Source organism: Rutilus rutilus (assembly GCF_951802725.1).
Source record: "Rutilus rutilus genome assembly, chromosome: 1".
Taxonomy (NCBI): domain Eukaryota; kingdom Metazoa; phylum Chordata; class Actinopteri; order Cypriniformes; family Leuciscidae; genus Rutilus; species Rutilus rutilus.
In genome coordinates, this window is record NC_140209.1 from 54,759,625 (window position 1) to 54,779,763 (window position 20,139).

Genomic DNA, 20,139 nt, shown 5'->3' on the forward strand with positions numbered 1-20,139 from the left:
CTAGTCTGTTGTGATCACCAGCACATGTGTGAAAGTTGCAAGTGTCTTTTGTACACAACTTGCATTCTAATATTTGCCCAGTTTGACATAACTTTGTATTCACGTAAATGCCATATTCAGACATTAACCTAGGAAGACTCTGCTGGAAAAAAAAGGTCATACCATCTTACGGTGATCAGTCTGTTTTTATTTTTAGAACATGAAACCAACTATCATGCTACAAAAACCAGCTTCAGCACCTTAAGGTTGAAAGCTGTTTATCATCTTGACCAAGATGGTCTACCAGGGCAAAAGCAGGTTCTCTGACTATCTAAACCAGTGTTTCCCAACCCTGTTCCTGGAGGCACACCAACAGTACATGTTTTCGAACTTTTCCTAATCAACCACACCTGGTTTAATCATCAGCTACTTATAAACTCCAAGACCTGAAATGGATGGGTCAGATTAGATTTAGGCTAATGTGACAAAATGTGTACTGTTGATGTGACTTCAGGAACAGGGTTGAGAAACCCAATCTAAACTACCTTGACTAGCTTGGACCATAGCCATGCAGTTTACCAGTTGGTGAAACTATTCGTACAACATGATCTTTCTGGTTAATCTGACTGAGCGAGACAGTAATGCTGGTCAGGTTAGTTATGAAGTTTGTTGAGATTAGCACCTAGCACCAAAATGGTGAAGCTATACTCATTTTCTTAGCAGGGCATTTCTAAGAGGAGTTAGTGCTTATTTCTTCCACATTATGATTATGGGATTGTTTACTGCTCCTAAAGGATGAAGACTGCACTTGATAGGTTAAAAACGAATTTATCTTAACCTGAATGCATTTATATAGCTATTGACCAAATTATAACTATTATCTGTAATGTGGTGTGCATGGATGTGTGTCTCTGTGTTCATGTGTATAATTTACTAATTACAAAAATCATTTCAGTTTGTCTTTCAGTTTCTCATTTTTGGTGGATATGTGTGTGACTGTGTAGCAACAGTAAGTACTGGCTGTCTGGGACACACATAGCCTATGGCAGGAAAACCCCACTAGCTAACCCCCCCTCACAGCTGTCCCTTGTGACATCACAGTACTGATGATGTCTGCTTTCTTTTTCCAAAGACACCCCCAGCTCCCTTTCCCCACACCCCCAAGCAGTAGCTATATTCTCTCAGGTCCAATACCTTCTCAGTCTGAGAGTGAGAAACTGCGTCAGCCAGCTAATTCACACCAATCCCAGGTGAACGACCTTGTTCAGAGTACAGAGATACATAGATACAGATTGGTGTGTGTATGTGTGTGTGTGTGTGTGTGTGTGTGTGTGTGTGTGTGTCTTGAACAAGTACACCTAGCACATAAAAGTTGAGCACTGCAGTTGTTTTTGTACATGACTGGCATCCCAACATTCGTCCTTATTCAACATAAAAAAAAATAATAATAATAAAAAAAAAAACATTTTGACATTACAGCAGTCCTTTGTGTCAGAGCAAATACCAACTTTATACAGAGGCCCAGTCTCAAATGGCACACTTAATGTGGCTTACATTAGTTTTCTATAGATAATAGAGTAGTCCACTGGTCATTTTAGGTTTCAAAAGGGTCACAATGCGTGGTCCCTTTAAGACTACTAGGTACCCTCAGTGCTTACTTTTGCAGAGCCTCCCTGCACTGGTGTGGACTTCCCAGTGCAATATTACCCAACAGCCCATGTGTTCACATATATATTTAAAGGGAGACTGCGGGTACCAATTGGGCTATTGATGTAAGAAAACCCTGCTGGAAATTCAGTGACATACCAGTTGAAGGTGGACAGGCTGATTTGTTGCTGGATTAAGTGATCTACTAGGTCTAACTTTCTTGTTCAAGACGGTCTACCGAGTTTAAATCAGGTCCATTCGGTGATGGTGCATCTGCTGAATCACTGTTTTCCATCTCTGGTCATGGGCTACCCCTAAACGCTGCACATTTTGACTCTCTAATCCAAAACACCTGATTCAACTCAGTTCTTGGGAGTGACTCCAAGACCTGAAATAGAGTTAGGTAAAGGTGACATCCAAAATGTGTACTGTTCTGGATAATCCAGGACTATGGTTGGAAAACACTGCGCTAAACAATCTAGACCAGCTTGGACCAGCTAATGACCATACATTATCAACTTGGTCTGGCTTAAACAATTTGAAATCAGTTAGCATCAGAACCTGGTTTCCCTCCTGGTGGAACAGGCCAACAGACTTGCTGCAATTCCAATGTGGTTTACCAGCTCTGACCAGCTTGACAAAGATGGTCTAGCAGCTTGAAACCAGGGACACCAGTCAGAAGTCCAGCTAACAAACCGTCTATTCCAATTTAGACCGGTTAATGACCACAAATGATTGGTCAATCTTGAAACAATGTAAAATCAGTTACCATCAGAAGCTGGTGATTTTCCAGCAGGGAAGATGAAGTGGGGCAGGGTTTAAAAAATTATTCCCAGCAATATATGAGCACAAGCAGCCAGGATTGTGTCATCTCCCCTCACCAGCCTTTAGTCCGGTGTGCAGATACTTGACTAATGAACATTAACACTCTTTCATTAGAAGAATGGTCATTTATCTCATGTCCTCTCTCCCATTTCTCTCTTCCTCTTTCTTGCTGCCTCATTCTCTTTCATATTATCATCCCTCATGGCCTCAAACCAACTCCCCTTCTTCCTTTATCCTCCATTTCTCCATTTGTCTTCCCATCAAATTTCTCCTCTTTTTAATCCTATCACACCATCATTCTGTGAATTCTTGCTGTCCCCTCCTTGTTATTTCATCTCTCCCTCTCTTTCTCCCCCTTTCTCTCTCACTTCTGCTCTCTCTCTCTCTCTCTTCCACATCTCCAGTCTTTGTATGTCCTGGGACTCTATTAAGGGTGCAGGCAGCAAGTTTGCTGCAGGAGGCGGAGCATCAGTCGGGGGCATGGTGTAAGGATCCCCTGCAGTCTGGTGACCGTCTTTACGTCATGCCCTGGACTCCGTACCGCACTGACATGTTGTACGAGTATGCTTCATGGGAAGACTTCAAGCAGAATCGAGCCACAACCACCTACAAGTGAGTGAGGACAACAGCTTGGGTCTACAACCAATAACCATCCCTGTGTACAGTCTACAAAATAATGATTCTTTTAAAAAGAAACTTACGTTCAGCAAAGTGCTTTTGTTGTTTAGAGTTCTTGGGTTTTTAAGAAGGGTTCTTGAGTTTCTTCTTGATTTTACATTATATATTGATTACATTTCAGTTTAGCATATTGTTTTTCCATATCATTCCTTGACAAGTATATAAGAATGTAGACTCCTGATTTCAGATCATGTTTATAAAACATGTCAGAAATTATAGAGTTTTTCATGTATGGCAAGTCATCTCAAATAAAGCACTCTTCTCCCACAGGCTGCCAAATCGTGTGGATGGAACAGGCTTTGTCGTGTATGATGGTGCTGTTTTTTACAACAAGGAACGTACACGCAATATTGTGAAATACGACTTGCGCACACGTATCAAGAGTGGAGAAGCCATAGTCAATAATGCCAACTACCATGACACCTCACCATACCGCTGGGGGGGCAAGTCTGATATTGACCTAGCAGTGGATGAAAACGGTCTATGGGTCATCTACGCTACCGAAGCCAACAATGGACGATTGGTGGTCAGTCAGGTCAGTGTCACTGAACAGTCCAATTTAAGATATTGGATTTCAGCTGAGATCAGAATTACGGTTACATTTGTAGCTATCTTCCATTTTCCAGATGTGGAGTAATCAAATTGTTTTGTTGTATCCAACGAACACAATTACAATCTGAATCCTTTTCTTTTCACTGTCTTTCAGGTTAACCCTTACACCCTACGCTTCGAAGGAACCTGGGAGACCAGCTTCGATAAGCGACTGGCATCCAACGCCTTCATGGCGTGTGGTGTTTTGTATGCCGTGCGTTCTGTTTATCAGGATGATGACAGTGAAGCGGGTGGAGATCTGGTGCTGTACGCGTACAACACCAATCGAGCCCGGGAAGAGTCTGTCCACATTCCCTTCCCCAACCCCTACCAGTATGTGTCCTCTGTGGACTACAACCCAAGAGACAATCAACTTTACGTCTGGAATAACTACAATGTTGTGCGCTACCCCCTGGAGTTCGGGCCACCGGATCCCACTGCTGGTAAGTGACAGAGAAAGAGCGAGATCAGCGGGAGGCAGAGGCTAACAGACAGTTTGATCTGTTAAGTGTCAACGTTCTGTTAGTGTTCCCCTCTGTGTCTTCAATACATTGTCTTTATGGTTTAATTAGCTGTGGTCATTAGTGTTTTGTCAGATCAGAAAAAGATTTCTAATCAATTATTCATTCTCATCTTCTTGCCATGAACATTCTCTGTCTGTCTTTCTTTCTCTATCTCTCTCCCTCCATCTCTCGTTCTCCTCCTGTATTTCACGCTATCCAGTTCTCAGGGGGACTGTGTGAACATATAGTCATGCATTAAAGACTACCAAATGCTCCTGCTGCTTTAGTTACATTCTTACCAACCGTCTCATATTCCTTTTGCAAGACACATCAAACGTTTAGGATTTATTTTCTTCTATTTTGTCTTCTTTTTTCATCTTCATCAAACATCTGCCGACATTCTCGCTGACTCCGTAGGTGTTCGGAATCTGCTTCTCTGCCTATTACTCTCTTGTTGCCTCAGTTTCAATTTTCTTTGCATTCCTGTCTGTCGTTCTCTCTTGCTCTCAGGTCCTCTCGTCACCACCCAGATGAGCAGCAGCACCACCACCACAGCAAGACCCGTCACTTCCAGCTCCATCCCCTCAACCATACGACCTCTTCCCCCCACCTCTCACCCGATAGGGGCCATCAACAAGGCGCCAGATCTGCGACCTATCACCGCCACCGTACCGGTGACGCGCAGACCCTTGCGCGTCCCACCCCAGGGCCCTGAGCTCCAAGTGTGCGAAGCCAGAGTCTCCCGAGGGGTGCAGTGGCCCGCCACCCAGAGGGGGGAGACCGTAGACAGGCCGTGCCCTAAAGGATCATTGGGTGAGTTTTAGATGATAGTGACTGTTTGTTGAGAGATTATAAGTTTAGATGCTTTCACAAATGCAGCCCTTTGCATAAAATGAATGGCTTTTTCAATTAGAGGTCACATGTGAACAGGACATTTTGGGAAATACAGGTCTAGGAATTTCTTAGGATGAGAAGTATTAACATAAGTGGTGGAGTTCTTTTTCAATGGTAAGTGTGAACAAAGCCATAAAGTAAATCATTTGAGCATGTACAAGGTTATGATGCTCCAATTGTTAAACATCCTGTCTATACCGGACACAAGCAGCACATGAAAATTACATTTCTCTAATTATGTTCTATCCAGGCAAATGACATCAAGTTTAATTGCATTTTGATGCTGATGTGATGATGAAGTTTACCAGGCTTCATGTGTGAAAGTGTCTTGTGGTGGAATGTGGGGGGGTGCCCTAACCGGGTGTCATGTGACTAGTTTTGCATGATTGAAAATTGTCTGTAAAAATGCTGGATGTAGCCACAAAATCAGGTAACACTATTTCCATGGTCCACTTTACACATTCTACTATCTACAAGTAACTTTGCAACTACATGTCACCTAACTCTCATTAGAGTATTAGTAGACTATCTGCTTAATATCTGCTAACACTTTATTTTGATGCTCCTCAACAGACATTCTATGAACTATAAGTAACTTTACAACTACATGTAAGTTCAACTTATTCTACTTACCTGAAACCTAACCCTAACCAAACAGTCTACTACAATCTACTAATACTCTAATGATAGTTAGTTGACTTTTAGTTGGCAAGTTAATTACAGTTAGTATAATGTCTAAAGTTGACCATCAAAATCCAATGTAACCCAAAATCACAGCCCATCAGAACATATCTAATATACAGCTATAGTTAAACAGCAATGTGGAGGAGGCTTTTTGACCAAATACTTGTTGCTATGGGTGGGACAATCCAATGCGACATCACTTATCTCTTCTATGGCAATCTGAGTCCTTGTTCTTGTCAGTTGTGACCTTGTCACTTCATTTCAAGTGACGAGATCACAACTGGTAATAACACAGACTCAAAATCAAATTATTTTACATCATTATAAACGTATATATATAACAATATAGTTATTTTTGCTGGAAATTCTATACAAAAATTGTTCCACCCACTGATAGTTGCACGGATATCTACCAGGGTAAAAACATTACAGCAGAATGTCTCTGTCTCTGAATGTGCTGTTTGATGTTTCAGCGTGTTGCACTTGATTACAACATGATGTAATGTCAGAAAGAATCACAGCTTTATAGGAAGGAAGGGCGCATGAGGTTTATGACATAAAGGTCACGCGATGTTTGTGGAGACGGCTTTTCAGAGAAGTGTTTATTTTGTTTGGTCTACTGGTTTATAGTATATGTCACAGTTTATGTACACATCTATGTGTATACGCCCATTTCTTTGTATGGAGAGCTTGCTTCCTTTTCCTCCTCATCTCAATATCCTCTCCAGCTGGCAGGTCCTCTTGGGAGTCATAGATAAAAGGCAGTCCCTTGCAAATGAAAGAGTGATCTTCAAACTCAGCAAGGGTTATCCCTGCGAAACTTCCGAAAATGAGCCGCTAGACAGAGTACAGACGACAACCCCCCCCCCCCCCCCCCCCCCCCCCCACACTTCTCTATACAACTGCTGCATCAAATGCCTCTTTATTGTCGTGGGAGAAAAGCGTCTCCTCCCTCTGTTAGCATCTCTCTCTCCTAACCACCGACAGAATGCTGTCTTTCTTCTGTCACCTTTTTTCCCATCACTGAAATGACAGACAAGTTAAATTAGCAGCGGCTTTAATTGGTGAATCCTGGCAGATCCTTCAAAGCCAATCTATAGTGGATGAAGGAGTGGAGAGGAGAGAAAAGCAGACAGCAGCTGAGAGTGAGAGAGAGAGAGAGAGAGAGAAAGCGAGGGAAGGAAAACTCCCGGTGTCTCTGATCTTGCTGTAGCTGCTGTAGTGCTGCTTCACTCCTCCATAGCTTTTCCTCTCTCATTTTTTCTCTTCCTCCCTCTCTTCTTTTGAGCTTTTTTGTGTTTTGGTTGCTGGAAAGGCCTGCCGTTTGTTTGATCCCAGCATGTTGTCCTCTCTGTGAACTCAGCTAACTAAACAGCCCAACTTAACTGAAAATGAGGAGTGGCAGAAGGTGTCTCCCTCAAGGTGTTTTCTCAGCATTCAGAAGTGCTGATGGGATGGCCGTGCCTGGTGTGTGATCTTACACAAGTGTGTGCAAGAGTTTGCCATGGCGTTCATGTGTCAGCAAGCTCATTTCCACAGAAAAAAAAAGTGTTTTTCGTGCAAGGTTTCACAGTGAAGCTCTGAATAGCACTGTCGCTCTTTCTTACTTTCCACGGTAACTCAAGATTTATATTATATATATTGTATGAGCCCTATGATACATCCGGTGCAATGCGGTGCCAGGTGTGACACAAGTGTTTTTTGCTAGTTTCAGCCCGACGCAGTTATCTCTTTTTTCACGTCCTACATCACATTGTTTAAATAGCAAATGCATTTGCGCCCATTTGTTCGCCCATGGGCGCGCTGGTCTGAAAACGAGGTGTGTTCAGGCACATTGTTGGCGCGTTGCTATTTTGAGGCAACTGAAATAGACTGCTCCATTGACCAACAAAAACCTAGTCTAAAATCAATGGCGCAGTATTTTTCTTTGTTATTTAAAGGGCGCGTTAGTAATATGTGCCTATAGGCGGTTCCACAACGCGCGTACACTCAGCTTATTACACACACATGGACGCGCAGCAGCACACAAACATGCCAAATATTAGAAATAAAAGGATTACAATGTAAAAGATTAATATTGTCTACATAAAGATGTGGTGGAATCTGGCTTGTCCCGTAGATTGTCCGCTTGCACGCTTTAACCTCGTGCACAAGCATATCCGTTTCCTCTCTGGAGACGCGTTCAGTCTTTCCGCTTGCAAATTCCGCAATGTAAATAGCAATCCGCCATGGCGCGAGCGCAACTGGCTTTTAAAGGGAATGGGAGATGAGTGTCTGATTGGTTTATTGCACGTTATGCTTAAAACACACCCATTACTCATTAAGAGAATAGTGACAATCCTTTTAGACCATGCGCCGGGTGCGCCGACCATTTTTCCCGTCGTTAAACTAGCAAAAGTGGATTCAGACTAAGTGCACTTGCACCGTGCGCTTTAGACCATGCGCTTAGATCGTTAAAATAGGGCCTTAAATATGTATATATATATATATAGTCTTATTTTTTCTCGAAACCATGCTGTTCACCTTTACTAAATAAAAAGACCTCTCCCTCCTAACATCTGGTTTTGTATTTTCAGGCATTGCCTCCTTCCAGTGTCTATCCTCTCCTGTGCTGTGGAATCCTCGCGGCCCTGATCTAAGTAACTGCACCTCGCCGTGGGTCAACCAGGTGGCCCAGAAGGTGAGACCACTAAAAAGTTAAAGCTTGCTCCGACCCCCCCATTCCCTGTTCTGCTCTGTCCGCTACCTCAGCTATTATCATTCCGGCCTCAGCTCACATTACCACACACTGGGTCATTCTTTTGACATGATTTGGAACAAAATCTCTCTATTCTATCTAGTTCTAAAAGAGAGTTTAAAAGCATCTCAGGTGAAAGTCACACTGCACTTACACATCAAGGACTGTTTGTTCTGCTTTTCACATATTACAAAACTTGCAATTTTATTTTAAAGGCATCATATAACATTTTTGGGCATTTTTTCCCCTGTTGTCTACTTTCTATATATTAGTCAAAAATTGCTGCACCGAAAAGTTACAGTTTTGTTTATTAGTCACTTTTTCTTTGATCCGTCAAATTAAATGGACTTAATGGACTGTTACTTTAAGACTGCATATTAAAAATGAGTCCAGCTATTTAACTGATGGTTTGCTCTTTACTGCAGGTTTGTTCTCACTTCTCTAATATAAGTTAATACACTAAAATGTCTAACTGGAAATAAAAAAAAATATCAATTATACAAATTAGTAAAATGTAAGTATTAATATTTAAAAAACTAATAACATCGACAAAAGCACAAAAGTGCCTGAAATTTAAACAAAAATGTCAAATATAATGAAGATATTAAATAAAAAGCTTATTAAAAATGTAATAGTATATAGATAATACTAAAACATTTTTCCTAAATGTATAGTTTTGTGTGTGTACAGAATACAGTGATGATTGACATGGAGACAAACACAGCAACATTTTGACATATCAGGCTATAAGCATGGATGGCAACAATTGAACCCCTTTTTTTGCATTATTCTTTTAATTGACCAAAGTAATGTTAGCGATTTCATATCTATCATTGTCCTGCACTTATTAGCAAACACATTATGCAGATTTTATAATGGTGTTGTCACTACTGTAAATGACTGAACTCTTTGTTTACAGAATATGATTAAGGACTGTCAACTGTAAAAGGCTTTAGTAAATAAATTGCATTCTTCAAAGATTCACAATTAATTAAAACATTCACATAAAATTTAGGTGATTTTTTATTTTTCTGTACACAGTACTATGCTAACAGCATGTGTTTCTTTTTAATGGTAATACAGTAGTGTACTTTAAAGGAGTCATAACCTGCAATTTTCACTTTTCCACGAGAATCAATGTATGTTATGATCGACTAACGATTATACACTGGCCGGGAAGCCGATATTTAAAAGTGAAGCGTTTGTTTACCTCAGGGTAAATAAACCAGCGCGCGTGCACGCGCACTCAAATACGAGATTTTGATTTCAGCTCCCTCTTGACGTCATGAGGTAGTAGGATATACCATATATGGACACCGCAGCAGGAAGCCCCCCTTCCCCTCTCCCCCTCATATTCAGTTCAGTCGAGAAAGATGGAGAAACCGAGTGCACACCGGACTTGCTCTGTGGTTGATTGCCATAAAAAACATGTAAATGTGTTTTATCTCCCAAAATCGGACGAAACTATCAGGGACCAGTGGATGAAATTCATTTTTAATGACGCTGTCCCAACAACACTTTCAACTGGCGTGCAGAGCCATATAGAGCGTCCACGACAGCCAAAACATCGCATTGATCTCACGAGACAAAAATGCCTTCAGAAATAAGGGTAAAAGTAGGTCTGTGTTTATTTTTTTTCCACTTTTCTTTTTTAGAAGGGCCTGAAAGACTATAATACAGCAGTAGGTATCCAATGTAATACTAGGTTATGACTCCTTTAATATATCTTCAAGTACCTTAAAAAACACGGTATATGTTATTTTTCTTTTACTGAATGTTAAGTTAAGATGCTTCAGGGCAATTGCAGACATATATGTTTCTGCTTTCAAATCAAGTGAGTAATTTTATCACGTTTCACGCTTTCGTTTTTTCCCTTTTTGTTTTTTTTATAATGGCTTGATTTAGAGAGTCATTAAAGATTTGCTGTCTTTTGTCTGTGCGTTCAGCAGAATAAACCCAGAAACCCCCAGCTCACACCCCCACAGCGCACAGCAGGGGTTTGAGCTTTAGAGACCAGACTGTGTGTGTGTGTGTGTGTGTTCACTGTGTAGATAAAAAGCGGAGAGAATGCTGCAAACATCGCTGCTGAGCTGGTGAACCACACGCAGGGCCGCATTCATGCCGGTGATGTCAGTTCCTCTGTCAGACTCATCGAGCAGCTATTGGATATATTAGACGCACAGCTGCAAGCACTCAGACCCGGGAATAAGGAATCGGCTGCCAGGAACTATAATAAGGTGACAAATGCACGCATGCACGCTCTCACACACACATTTGCCCTTTAAACAAACCCTTCATGTTCTGTTTGCTGCCACATCGGTGTACCCTCCCAACTCATAGCCTTGACATGAATAGAGGCTCGGCATACACCTATTTCTGCCTCACTTCTTTCCCCCTTTTTATTGCTTTAGTAGCTCATTTTCAATAAAAAATAAATTGAAAAAAGTTATTATTAGGGCTGCAACTAACGATTATTTTGATAGTCAATTAATCTGTCGGTTATTTTTCCGATTAATCCATTCAAGTCAAGTCAAGTCACCTTCATTTATATAGCACTTTTAACAATATGAATTGCTTCAAAGTAGCTTAACAGTGATAATAGGAAATTACAGTAACAGAGATTGTATTGGCTTTACAGCAGCTCTAGAATAAAATTATTGTCCAGCTAAAGTTAGTTTCGATTGATTGACTCACTTCCGTTGCGAAGATCATTAGTTGTGCTTTCCATAGATAATTAAACATAATTTCAACACGGAAATACTTTTTCGTTTGTATCACATTGTTTGTTATATCTATTTGCTTGGTCGAGGTCTATGTGGGTTGCTGTTGTTGGCTGTAAGAGCCAATAAAGTAGATTATAAATTGACTCAAAATCAGATGATGAACATGACTCTTCTACATGAATTTGTGATTGTAACTGAAGCTGTTTTGTTGTGTCTTGCAGTGGCAGAAGCGAGAGAGGACCTGTCGGGCTTATGTTCAGGTATTGTGCAGTGTTATCTGTATGAGACACTTCATCTCTCGCATCTCGTCTTAGGGTGCTTGAAATCCTTGAAAATGCTTGAATTTTGATGTTGTGTTTTCAAGGTTTGAAAAGTGCTTACATTTTTGATAAAATGCTTGAAATTGTAACTGGATTTCTTTCACAACAAATACCTGTCTGTCTGACTGAATAGTTAATTTATCAAATGGAGAAATAAAATGTAGCCCTTCAGGTACAGAGCGATTTGCGCTACGCTGACCAGAGCAAAAGTAGGCAGAGTTTTCATTTTGATTTCCGCGCTTGTTTGGATGCCTCGTTTTTATTGAAATTACTTCAGTTTTACAGCCTGAAAACCACATTATCTGGGAAGCAATATTTATATAATGACAAGTATTATTCATTGGCATTATCTACTTTGACAGTGATACATTTTGAAAAATAAAACTTGTGATATGCTTAAATATCTGATGCTTCTGCTATTACGAAAAACAATTTTGGCTGTTTATGGCATTATCTCTTTTAATGTGATAAAAATACTAAATAATAATTTTGACTATGTATTGGTATGTAATTTACGGTGGTGTAAGGTGCTGGAAAAAGCGTTTAAATGGACCTTGAAAGTGCTTGAATTCGAACCCTGTCCGTTACACTGCACACATATACTGATGCTCGACTCCTATCCTGCTCTTGACTGTGAGCATTTTTCTAGGAAGCCTGTATATAAAATGCTTTTCAAAGATATTAATATACATTCATAAAAAATTCCTTATGTATCTGGGCATTTCATTACACATTCGGCCTGTTCAGCTGTGGTCCTGAAGGGCTACTGTACTAAAATACTCTAAAGAAACAAGTTCCAGGTGGTATTATTTCTCATTCTTGGGAGATTTTGATTGGACAAACATATGTGGTGCAACGTTTATTTATTTATTTTCGGCTCAGTTTCCTTTAAGAGGATGTACATTTTAAATGCATATACGTCTCTGTTCAAAAGCTTGGGATCAGTACGATTTTATTTATGTAATTTTTTCAAGGAATTCATTTAATTCAGCAAGGATGTATTGCATTGATCAAATGTGAAAGTAAAGATTTATAATGTTTAAAAAGCTTCGAATAAATGCTGTTCTTTTGAACTTTTTATTCATCAAAGAATCCTGAGATGTTTTTTACTTTCAACTGTTTTCAACATTAATAATAATAAGAAAATGTATTATAATAGAATCAAATCATCATATTACAATGATTTCTGAAGGATCGTGTGACACTTAAGACTAAAGTAATGATGTTAAAAATGCAGCTTTGATCACTTTTAATGACACTTTGGTGAGCATAAGAGACTTTAAAAAACTCAATCTCCAACTTTTGAATGGCAGTGTATCTTCTAAAAGTAAAAATGTTTAAAAGTGAAGTCGCATATAGAGCAAAATGTGTGTTTTGATTTCATGGGGACTTTTAAAATGGTACCAGGAATTGTTATAATATATTATATTGGCGGTTACTTTTAATGAAAAGATATAATGCATTACAATGTGGCATTATGACTGCATTCATAATGCATAACATATACAGGCTTCATAGAAAGTGCCATCCATATTTTTTATTGCATATGCCTACCTCAGATTAATTTTATCTGTAGTGCGTGCGTGTGTGTGCGAGAGAGAGAGAGATGATAATACTGTATGTCTTGCCCAAGGCTTTCTTTTAGCACTCGTGTCATTTACAATGGCCTATAAGATGTTGCTCCTTAGTAGAAATAAATTCCAGCCGTTACATAAGATTCCCAGAGAGTCATATTTTGTGATCTTTGATGTCAAATGGAATCATAATGAAGTGTCACTGTATGTTTGTTTGTGTATGTGTGCGCAGGCGGTTGTGCAGACTGTGGATAATCTCCTGCGTGCCGAGGCTTTAGAGTCATGGCAGGACATGAACAGTACGGAGCAGGCGCACACCGCCACCATGCTACTGGACGTCATGGAGAAAGGCGCCTTCCTGTTGGCCAACAACATGTACAATAATCACTTCTCAGACCATGCTGCCAATGTCGGTGAGTTTCTGTTGCGGTGTAACTACATTAAAGTATTGATGGCTCTTTCAAAAACATGAATTGTGTTTTTTTCCGGTAACAAGCTATTCGTTCCCGAGTGACTTAATAGCAGTGTAGCGCATCTTAATGTTACATCTCTGTTTGCAGCTGTTCAGTCAAGCAAACACACTATCCTAGAATGGTGTCTCACCCTCAGGTAGCATTGAGAAGTCTGATTCGTTATAGGGAATTATTCATTATAATAGTTCATTTAATTGATATATTAATTCGGCAGTCATTACTCAGTTCCCTGCACATTTTTTTTTGTGTGTTAAATACTGCTATTTATTAACTTTTTCACTGCTGTTTAGTTTTGATATTGTATTTAGTATGTATTTAGTATGTTTGAATACATTTACACCACTGTTAAAAAGTTTGGGGTTGGTACGATTTTTTATATTTTTGAAAGAAGTCTCTTATGCTCACCGAGGCCACATTTATTTGATCAAAAATACTTTAAAACAGTCATATTGTGAAATATTATTATAAGTTAAATAAATATATTCTATGTTAATATATTTTAAGATATAGTTGATCAAAGCTGAATTTTCAGCATCATTACTCCAGTCTACTCCATTACTCCAAAACATTCTAATATGATGATATGATGTTCAAGAGATATTTCTTATTATTATCAATGTTGAAAACAGCTGAGCTGCTCAATATTTTTTGCGGAAAACGAGATCCGTTTCTTTCTTTCAGGATTCTTTGGGCCTGTTTACACTTGGTCACTTCATGTATTTTCTCTGATCAGATATCTCTCCGATCGAGGAAAGACCAGGTGTAAATGCACTCTGAAACGCTTTCGAGACGGATTTAAATCCGATCGCTTAAACCACTTCAGGGAGGAGGTTTGTGTAAATGCGTATGGTTGTTGAAACCACATATGTACATTTTATCCCTCTCAAAATAAAAAAAAATGAATGTGTGAGAGCGTGTTATAGACTATATGACATATTATTATTATTATTATTATTGCTAGATATGACAGTGATACTGCAACACGCATCGCCACAGATGAGTCGCTGAGTATCTCTTCAGCAAGCCAATGCGCAAACTGCCACCAATGAAACTGAGTGTAAATCGCAGATGCTTAAAACACAATCATCTTCATTAAAAGTAGTGAGACCACAAAACCAGTCACATGGGTCAATTTTCTAAAATTGAGATTCATACATCATATGAAAGCTGAATAAATAAGCTTTCAATTGGTGTATGGTTTGTTAGGACAGTATTTGGCCGAGATACAACAACAGTTGGCCAATTATGTTCACTATTATGGTGCATTCACTCACAAAAATAAATGTCTTAGATATTTACAGTAGGAAATTTACTAAATATCTTCATGGAACATGATCTTTACTTAATAGCCTAATGATTTTTGGCATAAAAGAAAAATCGATCATTTTGACCCATACAATGTATTGTTGGCTATTGCCACAAATATACCCGTGCGACTTATGACTGGTTTTGTGATCCAGGGTCACAAATGATCTTACCAGTGCTGATGCCGCTCTCTCTATTGCGGTTTTTGATCTTAAAATTAGCTGATGATAAACAAATGCAGCTCATATCTGTTACTTCCGTTGACGTGAACTCCGTTGGATTTGCATATAGTGCAGGAATTGACACATTTATGCAGCCAAGTGTAAATGGAACCATTTTAACAAATCATATAGCTATCCGATCAGTAGGACTATCTGAATATCTGTTGGAGGACCGTCAAAATAAAGTGTTAGCAGATATTAAGCAGACAGTCTATTAATACTCTAAAGAATGGTAGTTGACGTGTAAGGGTCTTTGTTAGCATGCCCGCCTCCCACACCAGAGATCCGGTTCGAATCCTGAGTGGATTGAGAAGGACTGGTTACAGATTTAGACCTAGTTGCAAACTTACTTGTATTGACTTATTTCGTACTATCCTACAAAAGTATTAATTCCTAATGACCCCAAACTTTTGAACAGTAGTGTATATAATATAAAAATAGCTTCAGTGTAGTTAACATGCTTTAACTTTTCCAAATGTGTAGCTTTATTGTAACCTTTAAAGTTTTTTTTTTTTTCTGTTTCGTTACAGTTCAACCACTCAAAGTGTGTGTTTTTTGTGTGTCTTTAGATTTAGAGGTGCGTGTGTTGAACACAGAGACGGATTCTCAGGATTTGTCGTTCCCTCAGAACGGTCCCAGTGACAGCAGCATCCAGCTCTCGGCTTCCACCTTCAAACAGTACAGCCGTAACGGTCAGTCACAGCTGCATCTCTCTCCTTCCGTCCCCCTCCCATCACTCTTCCCCGTGCAGTTTCACTGAAGCTTAGCCAAATTTCCACTTTGGTTTACGCCGGTATTAGTTGATAATAATAAACCTAATCAGATTAACAAAAGCGCTGAGACTATTTCTTCCCTGATGGTTTCTTAACGGCACTCCTAATCGAACAGCCCGAGAGGCGACTAGATTACTATCATTTTCAGGCTGACGGAGCAATCTCAGCTCTCTTTTCTCCTGCTTCTCTCCTTCCTGTCGCCTCCATCTCTTAACCATCTTATCCCGCCATCATCTCTCCTACTCTTCGCTTTTTCCGCCACTCCTGCGTTTTGCCTCTTTTTGAAGGTACGCCTTCGTTCGCTGCTTCTCTGCGGAGGCAGGTCGGGCGGGGGAAGCGAGATTAGTATGATTGAAACAAACGCACATGAAATATTCATACGGAAGAAACGGAGTGAGTGAACGCTGAAGAGATGAATGTTACGTTGCCCTCCATATTAAAATTCCTTTATCCCCTGATCACTCACTCACCCCCTCCCAGTCAAAATCATTTTAACCTTCACTCATCTCGCTCCACCGCTCCCTTTTTCGTCTTAGTTGTTATTCATATCCTCCTGCCACTCTCTTTCTTGTGCTGTGTTTCTCCATACAGGCCAGGTAAAAGTGGTTTTCGTGCTGTATAAGAACCTGGGCCCGTTCCTGTCCACTGAAAACGCCACCGTGAAGATGGAAATGGAGGCGGGGCCTGGTGGGCGGGGCTTGGCGGTGAATTCACACGTCATCGCGGCGTCAATCAATAAGGAGTCCAGTCGAGTGTTTCTGACCGAGCCTGTGGTGTTCACACTTAGACATTTACAGGTACATTAAACTCTCATAGACACACACAAGCAATAAACTATAAAGCCATCTTGCATTAGCTAATCTTACACATGAGGTCTCTTACATTAAACATCAGCATATCGAGTTTCTGTGTAAATCATTAAAAAATAAAATAAAATTGCATTCAACTCAATGATTATTATTTAATTATCACTACCCCTAAAGCCACCTGTCCTCAAACCATAACATAGTACTTAATGTACACTACCATTCAGAAGTTTTGCGTCAGTTTTTGTACAGTATTTCTTATCAAATATTTGCAGCCTTGATGAGCATAAGAGGATTATAAAAAAAAAAAAAACATGATATGTGAACTACTTTTCTCAAATTGTAAAGAAACTGTTATTTTAAGGAAGTAACTAACAACACAACAAAACAGCTCCTTCATTTAACACGTGTGTGATTTGCATAAAAATGTACAGGCATTTTGTCTACACTTGTAAGCTGAAATCACCATCCTCTAGCCTCAGTTCATTCAACACTGTGACTGCTACATGTGTCTATAATTAACATTTGCTGTGACAGAACAACACACATTTGTGAGAAAATGAACACAGCGGTAAATTGTTTGTGCCTCTTAGTCTTGAATTCTTCTGAACGTGTTGAACAGATGAATACAAACATAATTCCTTTGGTCAGTTCTGTAACGTGTTTCACTACTTGAGAATCAAGTGCAGTGCAGAAACAGCTATTTCAGACAATACAGTGAAAATACGTGTTTAAGAGCTAGAAATATGGTTCCTGACCATGATGGATTTGCACATGACTCCTATCCCAGCCAACATTGCATGGCCCCCAATGTAGCAACGATAGGGGCTTGAGGTATGTCCTCTAAATGGGTTTGTTCATGGGTTCCATGTCGGCCCTATCTGAATTAGTCCCAGTAAGGGCCCTAAATGTGTTTGTCCATGGGTTTCATGTCGGCCCTATCTGAATTAGCCCCCAGTATAGGCTCCAAATGGGTTTTTCCATGGGTTTCATGTCAGCTCTTTTGAATTAGTCCCTGTAAGGGTCTTAAATGGGTTTGTCCATGGGTTTCAGGACGAAGTAGCCAAGTATGGGCCCTAAATAGGATTGTCCCTGTGTTCCATGTCGGCCCTATCTGAATTAAGGCGAGACACTACAGGTGAATAGGGTAAAAATTTTAACTAGCAGATATCACCATGAAATTTTCCAGTTGATTACACCTACATTAAGATGAGAAAAAAATGTATTACAAGTTTTCTGTAATTTAATAATAATATCTAATAAAATATGTGCTAATTTGAGTATTGGATAAAGCCAGGTTAAAATTATTTTTTCATTGTGTTCACATATTAGATGGGGAAAAAAAATTACAGAGGGATTTATGGATATATACTTTTGTTATCCTGTAAATCAGAATATACTGTCAATAGCCTTAAAAAAATTATTTTCGCCATGTTTTTTGGAATAAAATGTTATATAAATCAGGCTAGGAATAATATATTTACAAATCCCTCTGTAAATGTCTTCATAATATAACTAGGTACAACACTGGAAAGTTTGGTGTATATAGGTGCTACTGACGTGGATATTTCGGACTTGGAGAATGAGAGAAATGTCATTTTGAGAAAACGAGCTTTAAAGATTTATCATCAGCCAATGAAATTGCGCATTCAGCCCTTTTACTTTCACGATTGGTTGCTGATAAAAAGGAAATTACCATATTTGGATCCGACAGCATTGTACAGGAGAGAGAGAGCTTCCTAACGGTGTGTGTGATGACAGGGAGCAGACAGCGATCGCGGAGCAGCATGTTGATTAAGAACGCCAACTTTTGTTGAATTTATGAGAAATCTACAGACGCAAACAGACAAAGTGTAGTAAAATAAAGACCTAAATGTGTATTTCAGACTTTTTTTCACCACAAGTCTGAAAGAAGACATGTTATTGAAGACAAATATCCAAAAATCTCAAAATTGACCAGTAAAAAAAAACGATGTTTTTGCCTGCCGTGTCTCGCCTTAAACCCCAGTATGGGCCTTAAATGGCTTTGTTCATGAGTTCCATGTCGGCCCGATCTGAATTAACCCCAGTAAGGGCCTGAAATGGGTTTGTCCATGGGTTCCATGAGGAATTAAATAGGATTGTCCATGCATTCCATGTTGGCCATACTTTAATTCAGAAAGGTCTGACATGGAACTTCATGGACAAGCCATGTAGCATGCATTCCTCAATCCCATATCATGCCAAGAAAACATTATTTGTGAAAGCCACCGATATTGAGTATTGTTCCGTCTCTCTGTTGTTTTCTCATGTCCCCACATCTTTGCAGCTGGAGAATCATTTAACCCCAAACTGTTCGTTCTGGAACTACTCGGAGCGTTCGATGACGGGCCAGTGGTCATCTCAGGGCTGCAGGCTGATGGACAGCAACAGCACACACACAACCTGCTCTTGTAGTCATCTAACCAACTTCGCTGTGCTGATGGTACACCACGAACCTGACGTAAGCGCAAGCACACACATATTTATACTTAGATTTATCACTGGCTGATAAACAAATTTGAATAAAGCTCTCATACACATAAACAACTTTTTCGCTTCCATGCAGTCTGTAAGCACACACAAAAGCAAATTACACAAATACACACACCGCAGTTTCAGCTTGACATTTACTGGATTTTCATAAGTCACTCTCCCTCAGGCAGCCTATCCGTTTATGCCATTTCCCTTATCCATCTCTCACTCTCTCAGTATCCAGGAAGGATGCACGAGTTGATTCTCTTTGTGATCACGTGGGTGGGTATCGTCATTTCTCTGGTGTGTCTCGCCATCTGCATCTCCACCTTCTGCTTCCTGCGAGGCCTGCAGACCGACCGCAACACCATCCACAAGAACCTCTGCATCAACCTCTTCATCGCTGAGCTCCTCTTCCTCATCGGCATCGACAAGACGCAGTATCACGTGAGCAGTCTAATGATCTATATAAAGGGGAGAGCGCACTGAGAATGAATTTCACATGTTGATTGTGACATTTATGTGCACCCACTGATAGTACGTGCTGTCTGCATTGTTTTAGCATTTGATTAACTAAAGCCCTTAAATGCGAACTGCATTAAGTGCAGGTAATTTGCATTCATTTGCATGCCACAATTCCCCATCTTGCAGATGAGTGCTTGCTCTGAGTGCTCGGTTGTTAAGGATGTAGCAGACTATCACAATCTGATGTACTTTACTGGGACTGGTTTTCCATTCCTCATGTTCTTGCTCACTCCCGTATATAACAATACACTACTGTTGAAAACTTGCAGCATCACCTCTTTTCTCACAGTGTCTGAAACCCTGAAATCCTTAGATAAATACAACATCTCTCTAAGCCCCTCCTTCAGAGAGCCTACTCTGCTCTGATTGGTCAGACAGCCCAGTCTGT

At 39.9% G+C, this 20,139-nt stretch overlaps 1 protein-coding gene across 2 annotated transcripts in view; it reads left to right on the top strand.

The window, feature by feature from the left end:
- adgrl1a (adhesion G protein-coupled receptor L1a) overlaps nucleotides 1-20,139 on the top strand; it is a 113,468-nt gene that overhangs the window by 69,791 nt on the left and 23,538 nt on the right. For both annotated transcript variants that reach the window (XM_084408633.1, XM_084408632.1), the window contains 12 exons: nucleotides 2,856-3,063; nucleotides 3,400-3,664; nucleotides 3,836-4,163; nucleotides 4,734-5,036; nucleotides 8,378-8,481; nucleotides 10,590-10,775; nucleotides 11,483-11,521; nucleotides 13,388-13,568; nucleotides 15,724-15,846; nucleotides 16,519-16,724; nucleotides 19,042-19,215; nucleotides 19,464-19,673. In XM_084408633.1, coding sequence (XP_084264759.1) covers nucleotides 2,856-3,063; nucleotides 3,400-3,664; nucleotides 3,836-4,163; nucleotides 4,734-5,036; nucleotides 8,378-8,481; nucleotides 10,590-10,775; nucleotides 11,483-11,521; nucleotides 13,388-13,568; nucleotides 15,724-15,846; nucleotides 16,519-16,724; nucleotides 19,042-19,215; nucleotides 19,464-19,673 — 2,327 coding nt within the window. The remainder of the gene's footprint in view (nucleotides 1-2,855; nucleotides 3,064-3,399; nucleotides 3,665-3,835; nucleotides 4,164-4,733; nucleotides 5,037-8,377; nucleotides 8,482-10,589; nucleotides 10,776-11,482; nucleotides 11,522-13,387; nucleotides 13,569-15,723; nucleotides 15,847-16,518; nucleotides 16,725-19,041; nucleotides 19,216-19,463; nucleotides 19,674-20,139) is intronic.